The sequence below is a fragment of the Barbus barbus genome (assembly GCF_936440315.1).
Source record: "Barbus barbus genome assembly, chromosome: 5".
Classification (NCBI taxonomy): Eukaryota; Metazoa; Chordata; class Actinopteri; order Cypriniformes; family Cyprinidae; genus Barbus; species Barbus barbus.
Window position 1 is genome coordinate 7196707 of NC_136733.1, and position 19059 is coordinate 7215765.

Below are 19059 nucleotides of genomic sequence, written 5' to 3' on the forward strand. Positions count from 1 at the left end.
CAATGGTGATTCTACAAGTAGTACCCCTAAATAGCCTAACCTAAATATGTTGATTGATATAAACCTTACAAACCGAAATGCATTAAATTATTTCAACCCTGTCACAGTTGGTTTGGAATTTATGTACTTAAAATTGAAAATAGGCTACATTTGTTACTTCTGGTTGTATCATTTCATTTCGGTGTGCATGTCTTGTGATAAATCATACATTGTAATTGGAAGACAATATTGATAAACCATTTCAAAAAGAATCCTGTTAAATGCTTTTGCACCACATCAATTTAATCACAATCAATATTATTTTGTTTTCGGCCAATAAAAAAGGTACTATTGAGATTCATTTAGGTTTCTTATTCAGAATTCAGCTCTTATTAAAAAAAAATAAAAAATCCTAGAAGAGTTCTCGCATATGCATTATTTTGCCAGTAACTGATTAATAAATGCTTTAATGTTTCTCATTTGTGATAGTGTATTAAGCACCTGCTTTTGTTTTAAAATGTCGTGCAAATTGGCCTATATCACTATAAGCATACAATAATGTGCTACACTTTAAAATATGTTTCCATTTGTTAACATTAGTTGCATTACTAACATATACTAACAATTAAAATTTTTCTAAAGCACTTATTAATTTTACCTATCATTAGCTTCAGTCTTTACTGATACATTATTTCAATCAAAACAAATATTTTAATGTTATTCATGGACTTGAGCTAACGTGAACTAACAATTAATTTTAACAAAGATGAATAAATGTTAATACTAATCGTAAAATCTTACCAAATTATGCTTAAATATGTACAACATTGCTAGATCTATATTGAGTGCATATTCTGTTTCTGTTGTCATAAGTTCAAAACCTCTTCCAGATGGTGATTTAATATATTTTTTGTTTATTTTGCACATATTTTTTTGTTTACCTGTGTGCGCACATCATCTGTTTTTTTTTTTATATATATATTCCGGATCTCCAGTCGAGATGGAGCTAATAATCGTAGGCTTTTCTCCGATGGCTACAGTTAGGAACAGATTGTTCTGGAAGAGACGTGAGATGCTGTGAATGCAGTGTGAAGAACAAGCCAGGTGTGACCTCTCGGAGGAGTGTTGAACACGACAGAGACAACAAAACAAATACAAGCATCTGTGAGATGTTTGGATGCAATCTACAGAAATCACAGGTTCTTGAAGTTGCTTGAAGAGGAGTTGCTTTCACTTTTTATTTCACCCGACCGGATACTCTATAACACTTAGTCGGGTGTATCTCGCACAGTTTCCAAGAAAACAGTTATTATATATTATTTTTAGGCTAACTCTGATATCTAAGTCATGTCGGGTAATGATGAAAACCCATTATCTGTTTCTCTGCACAAACAAATCAGTCAAGTCTTACCAAGGACTTTTTATAAACTCAGCTAACTGAAGAACAGAATAAATACCTTAGAGAGTTTGTTTGCTTGCGAAGGTCACCAATATGTTCATAAGATTAATATGTCTTGCTAGTTGTGAGCTGGTATTAATTGTTACCTGTTCTTTTTATTACATGCTGTTCTTTGACTTTAAAGCGTCTGATCTTCATTAAAGCTGTCAAATCCTATTTGTCATTTCTCACTAGATGTGGAGGTTTCAGAGTTTTAGTTTAACCTCTGCAGCACAGACGAATTGTTTCTATTGGTCTTTAAGCTTTTCTTTCTATGTTACATAAATCTGATCGTCATCACAGAGCTTTTAGACATGGGAATAAACACTCTCACTCCCACGTCCACTCTACAGGCAGCTCGAGGATTCAATTTATAGTCAGGCTGTCCTCAGAAAGCATCAGGGGGCTTGTTGTTCCTCGTTTTATTGTAGCATTAGAGCTTCTCGCTGTATTAAGTGATCCGAATCGACCTTTCCCTAAACTCCACCCCTCCTTTGGTTATTGTTGCTCACCCAGGAAACATTATAGATTTTTTTTTTTTTTAATTAGAGAGTGACATGATTACACTCTGGAAACTGGTTCAGATTCAAGAGGGGGAAAAAAATCACAATCAATTAATTAAAGAAAAACATTTGAAACATTCAGATTAGTGCGAGTTAAAATAATTGTTCCTCACAAAACATCTGGGTTTTTTTTCTCCAATAATTTTATTCAGCAAGAATGCATTAAATTGATCAACAATTTACACTACAGACATCTGTAAAACATCGGTTTGCACAAAATATGAATATGAAGCAGTAAAACTGTTTTCAAAATAAAGAATAAGAAATGTTTATTGAGCAGTAAATTAGCATATTAGAAAGAATGATTTATGAAGGGCATTTTGACACTGAAGACTGGAGTAGCCTAATGATGCTGAAAATGCGGCTTTGATCAAAGCAGTAAATTACATTTTACAATATATTCACATAGAGAACAATTATTTCAACTTTTTACTGTATTTTTGATCAAATAAATGCAGTCTTGTTGAGCGAAAGAAACTTATTTTAAAAACAACCTTACCTATATATATATAGTTGCTTATTTGCATGCATATTACTAGAATATTAGCCACTTACATTTACATTTACATTTAGTCATTTGGCAGACGCTTTTATCCAAAGCGACTTACAATTGGGGAATACAAAAAGCGATTCATCTTGAAGAGGCAGTCAGACAGAGGAAGTGCTCGTAACACCAAGTCTCAGTCATTGTTCAAATAAGTACAAGCTAGTAGGTGGAGAGAAAGATAGAGGAAAATTTTTTTTTTTTAGGATGAAGTCAAGTACTGCCGAAAGAGATGAGTTTTCAGTTGTTGCTTGAAGGTTGCCAGAGATCCGGCGTTCCGGATAGGGGTGGGAAGATTATTCCACCAGCCAGGAATGGTGAACGAGAAAGTTCTGGAGAGTGATTTTGAGCCTCTCTGTGATGGTACCACAAGGCGTCGCTCACTAGCAGATCTCAAACTTCTGGAGGGGATGTAGGTTCGTAATAGTGAGTGGAAGTAGGAGGGTGCCGAGCCTGTGGTAGATCTGTACGCAAGCATCAGTGACTTGAACTGGATGCGAGCTGCCACTGGTAGCCAGTGCAAGGAGATGAAGAGAGGTGTAACATGCGCTCTTTTGGGCTCGTTGAAGATCAGTCGTGCTGCTGCATTCTGAATTAGTAAAACACCATTTATTAGTAAAAATTAAGCACATATAAATGCCTTATTCTACATAACCTTATTCTACATCCCTAATCCTACCCAATCCTTAAATTTAACAACTACCTTACTAACTATTAATAAGCAGCAAATTAGAAATTTATTGAGGGAAAAGTCATAGTTAATAGTGAATAAGTGTTCCCTACTCTAAAGTGTTACCATATATGGTTATATATATATATATATATATATATATATATATATATATATATATATATATGTGAGTTTGTTAATGGCAGAGGGCAGTAGTTCAGTGAGGGGTCCATGTGATGGTGAATGGGAGAGGTGTGACATCATATGAAACAGCAGGAATCTGATCTGTATAATCGTGTTCCTCTTTCTGTTCCCACAGGCTGCCCTCAGAGTCCCATGAGCAAGGCCACGTTAACACTGATCACCGTCTGCACGTGTGTGGTGGCAGTCGTGTACGGAACACAAACGTCCTGTCCTCTTACCGTCAAGGTCACGCTCCACGTTCCTGAACACTTCATCGCCGACGGTGAGCAATCTATAGACAGCCAAAATGTATTATTTTAACACCAATAGGAACCTTTTTTTATTATACTTCCTTTTTACTACAATTAAAAAGATTCAGTACAGCAATACAAACAAAACATTAATGATCATTAATTCACCTGATACCAGCTTGGTGAATGTTAGGCTTTTTTGTAATCTTTATTGTGATGCATTTAATATACACTTTTATCTAAAGTGATTTTCATTGTGTTCAAAGTATATTTCCACATTTTATTAATTCATGCATTTAAATGATCATCCTTGCTGTGAGAAGACATCATTATATTTTGCTGATTCACAACTCTTTCAAAGTGAAATGTCCAGTGTGAGGTGCTAACAGTGCCTTCAGTCTGAAACAGATTTATGTCAAAATGGCAATGCTTTATTATGCTGGTTGTTGGTGGCAATTTGGAAATAGAATGTCTGGTGAGTGACACCAAAAGGTTAATTCTCTAAATATACAATGCACCTATACAATGCATACCTTTGGTCTTTAGTGACCTTGGACATTATTCATATTCATATACGCTACCCTCTCCCTCCTTCGTTTTTTAAAAGGGGACCTATTATGCCCCTTTTTACAATATGTAAAATATGTCTCTGATGTCCTCAGAGTGTATATGTGAAGTTTTAGTTCAATATATCCCACAGATAATTTTTTACAGCTTGTTAAAATTGCCACTTTTAGGGTGTGAGCCAAAACGCGCTGTTTTGAGTGTGCTGCTTTAAATGCGAATGAGCTGTTGCTCCCGGAGAAGAGGGCGGAGCTTCAAGAGCTCAAGCTCCGCATGAGCAGTGCTAGCCTTTGCAAATAAACATTCCACTATCAATACAAGCCTGTTATCTTTATTCATGATCATTCTGATAGCACTTGAAGGCAGAATCAGTGAAAACACACAAGAGACAATGATAGCTTTAGCAATAAGCCTTAGAGAGTGCCAAGAACCTCTTTCAGAAAAGCAATTTGGAAAAAAAAACGTGTGATACTTACTTTTCAGTTGATGTTCGCACACGAAGCGTTGGTATTAATTCCTAAACATATAGGGGACGTTACAGATTTTTCCCGGGATATTTCCTTCGAAAATGAAATTTAAATACAGTGTCCTCGGCTCAGATGGGGGGAGATTATGGTGACTCCTATGTTCATTAGTGCATCCCAAAACACAACACTTGTAAAGCCGCTTTGGTGCTGACATTGTAAATATCTCCAGTAATGGCGGACCGCAGCTTCTCACTCAGGGCTATGTTTATGCTAATAGGACAGAGAGCATCACAATTGGGCGGGACTTTTTGGAGAGACTGTTTATGATTTATTGGTATATGATTATGATTTATTGTTTTCACACACTGCGGCCACACGACTGTGTCCAAACTGCTTATAAACGTGATTTTTGCATAATAGGTCCTCTTTAACTTAGACATAAACTTTCTTAGTATTCCTCAGTCTATTCATTATAAATAATATAACAATAAAAAAAATAATAATAATAAGTAAAAAAAATAATAATAAGCTGTCAGCAATCAAAATATTTATTTTGAAGTCATTGAAAACAATAGTTTTGAATATGGTGGAGATCACGAATATGAGCCAGATGCTGAATGCACTGTGGAAGTGCGCTTTGACGATAACAGAGATGTAAAATGAATCTGCTCAAATTTAACTCTTCTAAGTTTCAAAAGGTAACGAAATATGCTTTAGTTTATTCTTCTGTAATTGTTCTTAAAATATCCAGAGAGTTTTTGCTATGGCAGCAGTTAGAGATCCACCCGTGCTGGATATATAGGCCTACTGCAGGTCCAGGTCACTAAAGACTCAAATGTGTAATAATGATTGAATGCATTTAAGAGTTCAACAACCTAAAACTGAACTGAAAGAGTTAACAACAGAAATTGTGAGATAAAAAAAATAAAAATTAGCAAAAAGCAACCATGATATTTTGTCTTGCTTATACAAGCTTTTGAGCTCTTTTATCATGAATTAAGTGTTAGCTTTAGTCAGGTCACGTGAGTCAAGCTTGCATCAGCTGATACTCAGCTGATCACATCTACCTATAGGAATATGACACCTATCGCGGCATTCTTATATAAGCTCTATTTAGTATTAATCAGCAGTTTTGTTCCGCTTGCTCAGGAGCAAATTACCCTCCTCCATCCCCAACTCCTCCTTTCGCACAGTTAGGACTTGGCTTTCTGACAATGCCTTGCTGAATCAGAGTCCTTTATCTTGAATAATGTTACACTTAAATATTATTAAGTATATTAATGATATCTGCTTTGTTGCTGCTCTCCCAGCTTATTCATGACAGGCTGCATGGATGGGCAGGAAGTTTTTGCACTGAACAGAACCATACCGCCAAACCAAACTTTATGCTAAGTATCTATCATTTTGACGATAGTGGTCCTGACAGAACTTGTGTTTTACGGGACTCATACCCAAAGTGCTACACATTACAAGTTACAAGTTTAATGCTGTACCAGGTGCGCTACCAAGCAAGTTTACTATGTCAGAAAATCCATATATATATGGAGCTGGTTAGGTGATGTAGACATCAAAATGTATTAGTTTATAAATCATATATTATGGTAAAAGTGTTTTGAGCTCATAACATAGTATTTTGCAAGGAACCATGTCAAATTAAGTATTTGTTAATCAATAAGCACTGCCCTGTAAACATAATTTGTGTGATAGGGGATAAACGTTTTTGGTGTTTTACTACCACTGGTGTTCATTTCAGCTGGAAACTGGTACATTTTTGCAGTGTTTTTCCAATGATCCTTGTAATTGGATATTGTTGCCAAGAGAACTTGTACAACATGACCATTCTAACCAGCCAAACCCTGACCCTTTTGATTTTGTCACAAATGCCGCACTAAACCTTTACAAACATACAAATCAAGAACTTGTAGTAGTCACACATTTGGCACTTGTGAGCACGCTTCTGAAACATTTAAATGTCAATTTGGAAACCCTACAGTCTGACAAGTGCATGCAGCAGCCTTTGCAAAACCACAAGTGCACATCAAGTGCACCATTTGGAACAGAGCATTGGTCCGTTCTACAGATTTGCATTATAGGTTAACTGGTGGCAAAATATGGAATTTATTCCCCGCCAATAATTTTATGTTGTGCCAGAACATTTTTTTTTTGTGTGTGCGCACAAAAATTAATAAATAAATAGAATAATTTATATTTGATCTTCATATAATCGCATTGCTGTCTAGGAGAAACAAAGGGAGAAAAACTATCAGGCTATTCATGGATTTTGACACAAGTATTGAAACTGCATGCTTTGAATTAATCTGATTTAGCTTGGACAGTTTGTCAGTGTATCAGAGAGAGACTGTGTGAAAATTGCCATGGCCATATGAGTTCATCATATCTGCTTCAAATTATTCAAATTAATTAATGATAATATATAATTCTGAAATTCCAAGTCTCTTAAAAAGAAGAAAGCAAGAGATCTGTACGATCTCACAGTGATTATGCACAGTGATGAGGGTGAGAGTGAGCAAAGGTCAGAAGACATTCAGCTGCTGAAGAGCATAGAAACCTCCAGTTAAAGCCATGTGATGCTGATGCTGCAGTCCAGAGATGCTGGGCCATCTATCAGAGTTGCTGTGGGCTGCTCCCTCAGAGAACAAACATGGCCAAAACACACACATACAATAGAAAAGCTGTGAGATGATCTGGCTATGATATGTTTCAAATAAATCTGAAATAATCTACATCTGAGTGTTTTGCTGAGAAAAAAAAGATGAAAAGACGGAAACTGCAGCTGCTTGTATTTGGGACGACCTAATTTGCATATGCCAACTGGGCAGCATACTGCTGCTGTATATGTGCCACATATTATTATCATTGTTCCTTTTATCTGGTTGCTGGAACCTCATTATGAAGGTTATTATTTTACATAAATGAGTGATTCATTTTTAAAGACTGAAGTAACACACACACAAACACAAACACACAGAGAGGGAGAGAGAGATCTTTAGAGTTACTTTTTTTCTGTTGGTTTAATTATATTTACTTTCATACCCCAACCCTTCAGCCTACACATCATTAGATGTAAACACAAGTGTGATTTGGCTGATTTATGAGCCTTTTAATTAGTGCGGACACATAATATTTCCTCACAAATCATTGCCATTAAATTCCACTATATTGAGGACATTTGGTCCTCTATAGCAACACACACACACAGACACACAGACACACACACACACACACACACACACACACACACACACACATTGTTTTTTGTGGTTTATGGGGACTCTCCATAGACGTAATGGTTTTTATATTGAACAAACTGTGTGTGCTATTGCCCTACACCAACCCTACACCTAAACTTAGCCCTCACAGGAGACTTTGTGCATGTTTAGACTTTCAAAAAAACACCATTTAGTATGTTTTTTTAAGCCTTTTGAATTACGGGGACATAGACAGTGTCCTCATAAACCACCTTCATATTGTAATACCTCTGTCATGCCCATGTCATTATACAAATTTGTGTCCTCATAAACCACATAAACATGCACACACACACACACACACTAACAAAAACAAAAAAGTGATTTTTATTGAAAGATTACAATAGAGGTGGTTTGAGGAGATTTTGTCAGGTTTAACACTTCTGGGTACAAATTTGTCCCCAAAGGAACACACACACATGCATTCCAGGACCCAAAAATATCTTAATTTGAGAGCATGTTTTCTAGGTGATTTGTCATACATACTCTGGTAGGTTTGCTGAGGGTCATGGGCTCCATCTGTTGTGGGTTTCTTTTAGAAAGATGCAGACAAACTACAATTTCAGATCACTCGTATTAGCCCACACTTTGCATATAGCTTCTGTAATGGTTGTACTGTATAATTAGTTGCAACTTAAGGCTCTTACATTAGTCTGAGATTTGAAGAGGTCACAGTCGCCAGCATCAGGTTTCTAATTAAAATGTTCGATGACATTCAAGCAGCTGATTGTTTCTTAGGGGGTATTCAGAAGGTCATCAGAATTTTTATTTTTTCCAGAGAAACTTACACTGTTTTTCTGAAACCCCCAGCCATTAGTCAAACTCATTTCAGACATGGTCCGCTGCTATTAGCTGTATATTTAGCTTATGCTATAGCTTTCCTATGGTGGCCGAGAGAGCTCAACGCGCTACAAATAGAAAAAAAACACCTTCATCAATTTTACAACGCATGCACTGCAAATGCTCACAACAAAAACAAATTAAAAAACACACTGCAAATAGAAAAAAACCACAAGCAAATTAAGAAAACAACTTTGTCGATTTGACAACACTCACGCTGCAAATGCTCACAACAAAAACAAATTAAAAAACACACTGCAAATAGAAAAAAAACCACAAGCAAATTAAGAAAACAACTTTGTCGATTTGAAAACACTCACGCTGCAAATGCTCACAACAAAAACAAATAAAAAAATACACTGCAAATAGAAAAAACGCCTGCAAATTAAGAAAACAACTTTGTCGATTTGACAACACACACGCTGCAAATGCTCACAACACAACCAAATAAAGAAACGCACTGCAAAAACTCACAACCCAACCAAAAAAAGAAACGCGCTGCAAATAAAATTCTTTATTTGATTGTGTTGTGAGCATTTGCAGTGCGTTTCTTTATTTGTGTTGTGGACATTTGCAGCACCTGCTGTCAAATTGATGAAGATGTTTTATTGATTTGCTGGTGCTTTTTCTATTTGCATGTGTTTTCTGAAGTTGCAGCACGTTGAGCTCTCTCGGCCACCGTACCTTCCTGTTTATGAGAATTTTTAAAGAATATAAAATGCAATCAGGTTTTACATAGAAGTATAAGGCATGGTAAATTTTGAGTGCATTCATATGAATTAGATATGGTATTTAAAAAACAAACAAACAAACAAAAACTGCATTATATTAATTGCAATAGCACTGCTAATTTTTTTGCAGTCTTCTGATGGTTTTCCGTTTATGTTGGATGTTCCCGAACTGAATACCTTATAAAAAATATGACTTCAAAGCAACTAACAAAGTGTAATAAATAATGAAACAATTTGTTACGCTGATGGTCTAATAAGCATTTATTTATTTATTTTTAATGAATGAATGAATGAAGTTTCTCCATTAGCCTGGACACACTTCCTGTTTAGGCCCCACCCATTGGATTCTCTCTGAATACTAACAAAATATTAAAAGGAGGAACTATAATTTTAAACAAATAGCTGTTTAGCTAAAGCACGTAAAAAAAAAAAAAAAAGTTTAGTACAAGAACTAGGACAATGCTTGCTATAAATATTGAATATTATTTAATTTTTTTTTTCTAAATGCAATTAAGAAATGGATTTAATCATATTCATCTGTATTGTTATACATATTAGTAAACAGAAATAATTGCCTGCATATTTTTACTAAACCATTTAAAGTATTTGAAAATCTACTTAGGGACTTTATTTATTTTGTTTATTTATGTTTGTTGATGCAAGTGTGACTGGTTTTCATTTAGCTCTGCGTTGTGTGTAGATGAATGGAATCAGGCGATATGAATTACTCAGGACACATTTTATTCTGCATGAATAAAAGAACAGATCGTAACAAGCTTGAATCTGTGGCCTTCTTTCACATTTGTATGGTCAACCTCTCCTCAATCGCGCTTCCCGCGAACTGCTGGCATTTTACAATTTTAACTTTTCTCATATAATCAAGACAAATAGTGCTCAACATATTCCATAAAAAGAAAATAAAACATTACATAAATTCAAAACAATATTAGAAGCATAAATGAGAACGTACCTGCATGAATAAAAGAACAGATCGTAACAAGCTTGAATCTGTGGCCTTCTTTCACATTTGTATCGTCAACCTATCAGTGAAAGGGATTATTTTAACCACAAAGCTTGCATACTACTCATGCTTATGAACCCATGAATTCTCTCCAAAAATACATACTTCATATTATTCACACAAATTGTATACATGCTTAAATAAGAGTAAAGTGCATTTTAGAACAAGATTACATGTATTATTACGATGAACAAACCCATATGATACTTTTTAGACGGAGCTTCAGAGCAACCCACCTCTCCTCAATCGCGCTTCCCGCGAACTGAGGGAGAGCAGGCGGAACCGGAAAACAACACTTAAAGGAACCTCATACCATAATCTCAATACACCAGCCACTTAAAACAAACGTAACTATGAAAACATGATATCTCAAATAAAATAAATTAAATTCAAAAGAATAACTTCGAGAATATAAAAATTAAATAAATATAAAACAATTGATAATTACAAGGAGATAAATTTTGAGTGAAATTAATATGTCACCCGTTACACAAGTTAATTGACTGCATTCCTCTGTTGCCATTTGAATAATGACCAGTGCCAGTAAATGATCAGTGAATGATCAATAAATCAGTGATAAATGTGTTAATGAACATCATTTTGAGGAAATTTAATGGCTAAATAAAAAAGTAATAATAATAATAATAATAAAATACATTAAAAATAATTTGATATTCACATTATTTTGTGTAGCCAACAAAACAATATGATTTATTATATAAAGTAGTTATGTGTTTTTTGTTTGACTTTTGAGCTAGACTGTTCCTCTTTCTCCAGCAGAAACTTTATTCTGGCTGCATCTCATCACACTGCCGAGTAGTGAAGTTGAGGCACAATAGATGCCACGCTGTGTTAAATCCCTGTGTTTCTGCACCGCTCCTGGGCGTCCCAGAGTGGGTGTCAGTCTGGCAGGCGTCCACACGTCCCGCTCTGCCTCCACTCTCGGGGTTTAAGACGGCAGAGAGGATTATGAAGCAGCAAAGCAATTTAATTTAAGTCGCCCTTATCTTTGAGAAGCGCTGAATTCACACATCAGCAGAACAGGACAGGTGTAAACGTCATCCTGAGAGATGATGTACACCCAAGAGTTTCTATATAACTTATATAGAAACAGTGCTTAATTCTGTTTTGGGGAGAGATCTGGGTTTTGGCACATTTTGAAGAGCATGTCCTGCCATGCACATCATCCTTGTTCAGTGTTTGTTCGATGGACTCATGAACACTGATCTTAGGCCTGGAGATGTTTCAAGAGATTCTGACCTCCTGATCTTAAGATGTGTTTCCACTAAAGTGTATATTAGAATTGCTTTCAATGTGAGTGTCACATATATTTAAATAAAATGTCTGCATCAGCATGAAGATCCAGTGAGCGTTTGTTTCCCTCTGAGCACCGTACATTCATCATTTTGGGTAAAAAGCAACACTCAATAATGTTACTTTTTACTTAGCCATCCAAACACAGTGGAGAAGTGCCGGAACAACTGTCACCAACCATCACATTCACACAAACACTTTAGCGGAAACAAGGCCTTATGTTGCACAGTCAATCCTAGATTAACAATGGCCGTCAATTTATTGCCTTATGTATTAGTTTTATTGCTAACACTTTATTTTGATTGTCCACTTTAGACATTAGCTATAAGTAAATTTGCAAGTCATTAGAAGTCATATAACAGACCGTCTGCTTGATATCTAACACTTTATTTCGATGCTCCCCAACAGACATTCTTCTGGCTATAAGTAACTTTGCAAGTGCATGTTTTCTTACAATATTCCTTAAACCTAACCACAGTGGTAATTCAAAGTGCTTTACATAAAAGGAAGTGGAATAGTCATAATAATAATAATAATAATAATCACAACCATAAAATCAAGGAATTAAAAAATTCTGCTAAACAGATGAGTTTTGAGTCTGGATTTAAATGTGGCTAATGTTTTAGCACATCTGATCTCTTCTGAAAGCTGGTTCCAACTGCGCGCGGCATAATAGTATAGAAAGAGTTAGCTGACATGTAGTTACAAATTAATGAGTTAGTTGACATGTATTTGTAAAGAAACATGTATTTGTTTGTTAATTTGTTTGTCCGTCCGTTCATTTATTTATTTATTTATTCAAATTCAGTGTTAACTGCAGTTTTTTTTTTGTAATTATTGGTAAAAAATTACTAGCAATTCCTGAGTGAAAAAGTACTTTTTTTGGTGTATGACATCTTAGGAAAAGAAGAAGAAGAAAAAAAAAAACATTACAGAAATGTTGTGTGCTCTTCATGAAGGTCATAAGATAAATCTGTATTTTCAATCATGTCCTTTTTTCCCTGTATTTTTATTATTTATTTATTTTTATATATATATATATATAGGAAGCAGTTTTGTGGTGAGCATGGGCAGTTATCTGGATGTCTCCAACTGGTTAAATCCAGCTAAACTGACCCTGTACTACCAGACCAACACCTCCACCCAGTGGGTGAGAGACTACTGTGGCCAGAGAACGACTGACCCCTGCGAACAGCTCTGTGACCAGGACACTGGTGAGTGAATGAGCACACACACACTTGCACAGGTGTCTTTGTGGGGACTTACCATAGACTTTAATTGTTGTTATACACACCAAACAATATTTTTATATCCACTAACCTAAACCTACCCCTCACAGAAAACTTTTTGCATTTTAAAATTTTCAGATAAACGCCCAGCAGGCACACAACGTCATAAGACGTTGATATTTGGTTAAATTTCGGTTGCGATGTCAGGTGACCAAAATTCAATGTAAATTCAACGTCTTATGTCAATGTTAAATTGATGTCCAATACCAACGTCAGCTGATGTTGAGAGTTTGTTGTTTTTAGGTTGTGTAACCAAAATTCTAAATATTGATGTCAACCCGATTTTCATTTTCAACCAAAATGCAACGTCTGTCTGATGTCTTGTCCAACGTCAACCTGATGTTACATAGACGTCTGGTTCTTGCTGGGCATAATTATAACATATAACATTTAATTATATGACCATATTTTTTCCCTCTCATTGGGGACCACTGGCTGGTCACAACAATGTCAAAAATGTCAGGTTTTACTATCCTTTATATGACCAAATGTCCCCACAATAGAGGATAAACCTGTACAGTATCGAGGCCTGATTGCCACACTTACGAGGAAACACATTTATTTGCTCGTGACCTTCTGTGGTAATATGTGGCTCAAGGTCTCAGTCAGGTTGAGTCGGTTTGCAGGGCGTCAGTGTGATAAGCGTGCCGATGCCTGGGGATCAAGAGAATAACACAAGCCCGTTGTGACGTCTCAGACCTGGGGCTTATGAGCATCACGCTTTACATTTACAGTTATTGTCTAGAATCTGTCTTTGTAGCTGCTCTTTTGCAATACGGTCAGGACCCAGAAACACATAGTGCTCTTTAATCTGACGCACAGGGTGAAAGTACAGACATTTGATTGTGATATAATGATGGATGAATAAACAACATACTTTAAAAGAGTTATTCTTAAACAGGATAATCTACTGAAAAAAATAAAAAAATGGCCATTGACTTCCATAGTGTGGAGGGGAAAACAAAAGAAACGGTTAGTTGGAGTCATTGGCTATGTGTCAGCTGTCTGGTTTAATCGTAATTTCCGATTGAAAATTTTAAATTCATAATGGTGTAAATTTATACTAAATGTAAATTAATTTTAAATTAATATTAAAATATATTTAATTTATATTTAATATAATATACTCATTTATGTATATATACATATGCGAGAAGAGTTCAGATGCAAAAGCCTCTAAGTGCCGTTTAATATTTTCTTCTAAAATAAGCTTTTTTTATCCATGTGTTTATGTTCAGTTATTTCACTTAAATGGCAATGAACCCATTCATTGCCATGAAAGTGAAATTACTGAACCAACCACATAGGAGCCTGATAAAAATGATAATTTTAGAAGAAAATTTCAGATGGAACTTAGAGGCTTTTGCATCTGAACTCTTCATATACAGTACTCTTTTTTTATACAATTAAGCACAAGGGAAATCACCGTGACTGTCAGACCTGTGTCTTGTATTGTGTTGTGGTTTTCTGTCTCCTGATCCCCTTGAACTAGTTTTACCTCGTGTATGCCCATATTTGGTTTTCTTCCTGTTCATGTCTCTATTGTTTCATTTTGAGCTCATTTGTGTCCAGCTGTGTTTGTTTTATTATCTCGTTTACGTTTAGTATTTAAGCCCTGTGTTTCTCTGTCTCGAGTGTCCAGTATTAATGTCAATGTATTGTTCCTGTGTGTCTCTGCCCTACCTTCTTTACCCCGTTTTGGATTTGTTGAATTATAGACTTGTTATTTTGAGTTATTCCTCGTCTCCTTGCTTCCCTTGTGCTTTCTCGTGACATAATACAGGACCAAAACAGTAAACGGCACACATTCTCCCCATTTTGTTTTCCAGTTTTTGTGAGATTTTTCATTTAACTGTTTTTTTTTTTTTCCGTGGCATGGAAGTCGCCGCTCGTCATTTCACCCTAGCCCGCTGAAAGTAAGCATGGGAGTTCGGCGGGATCACCGCAAGTGCTGCAAGTCCACTGGCCGCTCATTAGTCAAACTCACCAGCCGCAACAAAGTCAAGTCTGCCGGCCGTTCAACTGTCCAACACGCCGGCTGTGGCTCCCTCAGCCCACCGGCCGCTCCGACATCAAGCCCGCCAACTGCGGCTCACTTCAGCTCCAAAGTTCACTCCAGTGTCCCGACCAAGAGTCCAGTGCTGGCTCCAGGCCCTGACCAAGAGTCCAGCGCAGGCTCCAGCCCCTGACCAGAGTCAAGTCAAGTCCCCTGATGTATTGTCCACAGGAACATTTTTAATTAATCTTGTCTGTTGGGGTTCTCGTGTTGCTTTGATGGAAGCGGTTTCTGAGTTCACCCCTGAAAGGGCCTCTGTCACCACGTTCAGCCCAAGGGGGGCTGTTGGTCTCATGTCCGGCCTAGAGAGGGCCTCAGATTCCAAGCCTAGCCCTGAAATGGGCTCCTGTTTCTGTGGATAGCCCTGAGAGGGCCTCAGATTCCGAGCCTAGCCCTGAACTGGGCTCCTATTCCTGTGGATAGCCCACGGAGGGCTCCTGTTCCTGAGTTTTGCCCACGGGGTGCTCCTGTTACTGAGTTTAGCCCCAATTTCTTCCCAAGTTATTTATTTATTTATTTATTTGGGGGGTGGGGGCTAACAGGATCTGGTTGTAGAGGCTGGGGCGAAGGATGAGGCTACGGCCACAAAAACCGCCTGCCATGGCCTCTTGCGTTCCTTGCCCCGCCATGGCTCCAGAGTCCCCTGATTCATCCTGGAGGTCTCCCCCGTGTCTGTCCTGAGGGGCCTCCAGAGTGCTCACCCCCCTCCCCGTTGGATGTTAGGAAGGGGGGAGTACTGTCAGACCTGTGTGCTGTATTGTGTTGTGGTTTTCTGTCTCCTGCTCCCCTTGACCTAGTTTTAACTTGTGTATGCCCATATTTGGTTTTCTTCATGTTCCTGTCCTTATTGTTTCATTATGAATTAATTTGTGTCCAGCTGTGTTTGTTTTCTTATCTCGTTTACGTTTAGTATTTAAGCCCTGTGTTTCCCTGTCTCGAGTGTCCGGTATTAACATCGATGTCTTGTTCCTGTGTGTCTCTGCCCTACCTTGTTTACCCCGTTTTAGATTTGTTGAATTAAAGACTGTTATTTTGAGTTACACCTCGTCTTCTCGCTTCCCTTGTGTTCTATCGTGACAGTGACAGAGTTATTTTTAACAAAATTGTACTTGAAAACAGCATGTATTGAGTGTGTATGCATACCACTCTTCCAGTGTGTGTTTATTTCCTGTAAACATGTTTTGCATTTGTTTATATACGGTGAAAATTAATTGCTCAATTACTGAAATTAATTTTCTGTGGTAATAAGCAGCATGGAGCAGATGATATCTGTGTTGTTTAACCTGCGATACTTCTTTCATTTGTTTGGCCTTTGAATGTAGTTCCACTTCATCATATAGGTCTGCATTTATTTTTAAACACAGTGAATAATAGAGCTCCTCCATGAAAGCTCCAAACTGGAAGCCAGTGTTGTGTGACCTGACATTTAGATGCATTATCTACCTCTTATTCTCTTTTAACTGGCCTAAAGAAGAGGAAAATATTTCTGTACTGCATATGAGTATGAACCTCTATTGGATTACATCCCTTCTGCTTTTAGCACATAATGTCACATGAGATCACTAATGCATAGTTGATAGTGATGCATGAAGCCACCTCAATAAACACTGAAGATTAGATTTATAAATGTGAAGGTGAATCTGGAAACCAAGAGGAACGGCAATCTCAAAAAATTGCCGCATAACTAAGCGACGGTGTGTGTGGAGGGTAATGTGTTAGGTGAGGAAAAGAGAATTTGAAAGACAGAAAGGAAAAGATGCATAATGCTATTACCTAGGTGAAATTGGAATATGATATCAAAAGACGCAGAAGTCACAAACAAAGGACAAAAGTTTATTATTATTTATTGGGTCACACCTTATTTTGGGGGCTTATTCTCTCTATTAACCATTTACATTTTATTTTATTATTAATATTGTTTTTTTTTTTTTTTTGCCTTACTAAACTCAAACTAATAGGTAACACTTTAGAGTAGGGAACACTTATTCACTATTAACTATGACTTTTCCCTCAACAAATTACTAATTTGCTGCTTATTAATAGTTAGTAAGGTAGTCGTGCCTCGCAGGACCACGGTGCTAAATAAATACAGACATACAACAATGAAGTAAAAAAACACTATATACCTATACACAACTAACCTACTGACAGATTTAACTAAAAGTATACTATATATATATAAGTATTTACCCTATACAAACTAAAAGAATAAAGCATAAAAAATACAAACTATATGAATGCTTCACATAAATATTTACCCTATACAAACTAAAACATAAAAGATATAAAATACAAACTATACGAATGCTTCACAAATACTGTACATGTGCAAAGAGAGACATTTTGAGTCAAGCAGCTGGTTGGGGAACAGAGCAGGATGATTTGTACTGCCTGAGCAAGTAAACATACATATATTGCTGAGTCTTTTGTGGGATTGTGTACACACAGCAGTGTGTGTAAAGTGTCTAGTGCACATAGAGGAAAGTGTGTTACTACAGGTGGTTTGTACAGGCCCACTCACCTGTGTGTAGCACACTTCCAATTGCACAAAAAAAAGTTCCATACAGTTTTTTCTTTGGTGTGGTAAGGTTGGGGGGGGGGGGGGGGGGGTGCTTGGGGTGGTGGGTGTTCCATGCTTCAGCAGGTAGGGGTTTGCATGGGGTTTCAGAGGGGGGCGGCGTGGTTTGAGTTCAGGGCTCTCACAGCCTGGGGGAAAAAGCTGTTGAGCAGTCTGGCGTAGCGGGCTCTGATGCTCCGTACTGTCTTCCTGATGGTAGGAGCTGGAAGAGACTGTGGGAGGGATGGGTGGAGTCCTTCACAATGCTGTTGGTTTTGCTGGAGCATCGTGTAAGGAAAATGTCCAGGATGGAGGGGAGAGGGGCACCAATTATCTTTGGAGCTGTGTTCACTGTCCGCTGGAGGGTCTTGCGGTCAGCAGCACTGCAGTTCCCGTACCAGACAGTGATGCAGCTGGTCAGCACACTCTCAATGGTGCCTCTGTAGAATGTGGTGAGGATGGGTGGAGGGAGACTTGCTCTTTTCAGCCGGTGGAGAAAGTGTAGGCGCTGTTGTGCCTTTTTGGAGAGTGACATGGTGTTGGTGGTCCAGGTGAGATCCTCTGTGATGTGCACCCCCAGGAATTTAGTGCTGCTGACTCTCTCCACAGTCGAGCTGTCGATGGTCAGTGGGGGGTGGTCAACGGAGTTTCTTCTGAAGTCCATCACAACCTCCTTTGTCTTCTCCACATTGAGGGACAGATTGTTAGTGCCACACCATTCAGCCAGCTGTGCCACTTCCTCTCTGTAGTGCGTTTCATCGTTGTTGCTGATGAGACCTACCACTGTTGTGTTATCAGCAAACTTGATGATGTGGTTGGAGCTGAACTTGGCAGTGCAGTCGTGGGTCAGCAGTGTGAAGAGCAGCGGGCTGAGCACACAGCCTTGTGGAGCCCCTGTGCTCAGTGTGGTAGTGCTCGAGGTGTTGTGGCCAACACGGACTGAGTGAGGTCTTCTGGTTAGAAAGTCCAGGATCCAATTACACAGGGAATTGTTAAGGCCCAGCAGGTTTAGTTTATTTATGAGCTGTTGTGGGATTATTGTGTTGAATGCCAAGCTGAAGTCAATGAACAGCTTTCTAACATATAATCTTTATTTTCTAGGTGGGTAAGAGCCAGGTGGAGGGTGGAGGAAATTGCATCGTCCGTAGAGCGGTTTGGACGGTATGCAAACTGGAGCAGGTCGAGTGTGTTGGGGAGACTGGTTTTGATGTTGTGCATGACTAACCTCTCAAAGCACTTCATCATGATTGGACTCAGTGCTATGGGACGGTAGTCATTTAGACAAGACACAGGTGATTTCTTTGGTACCGGTATGATTGTTGT

General features: G+C 37.7%; 1 protein-coding gene across 1 annotated transcript in view; it reads left to right on the forward strand.

Moving 5' to 3' along the window:
• The window catches only part of LOC306869424 (astrotactin-2-like), a gene marked incomplete at both ends in the record, with an annotated part of 458741 nt that overhangs the window by 208383 nt on the left and 231299 nt on the right, over positions 1-19059 (forward strand). Inside the window, 2 exons of the mRNA XM_079416194.1 lie at positions 3514-3660; positions 12881-13048. Coding sequence (XP_079272320.1) covers positions 3514-3660; positions 12881-13048 — 315 coding nt within the window. The remainder of the gene's footprint in view (positions 1-3513; positions 3661-12880; positions 13049-19059) is intronic.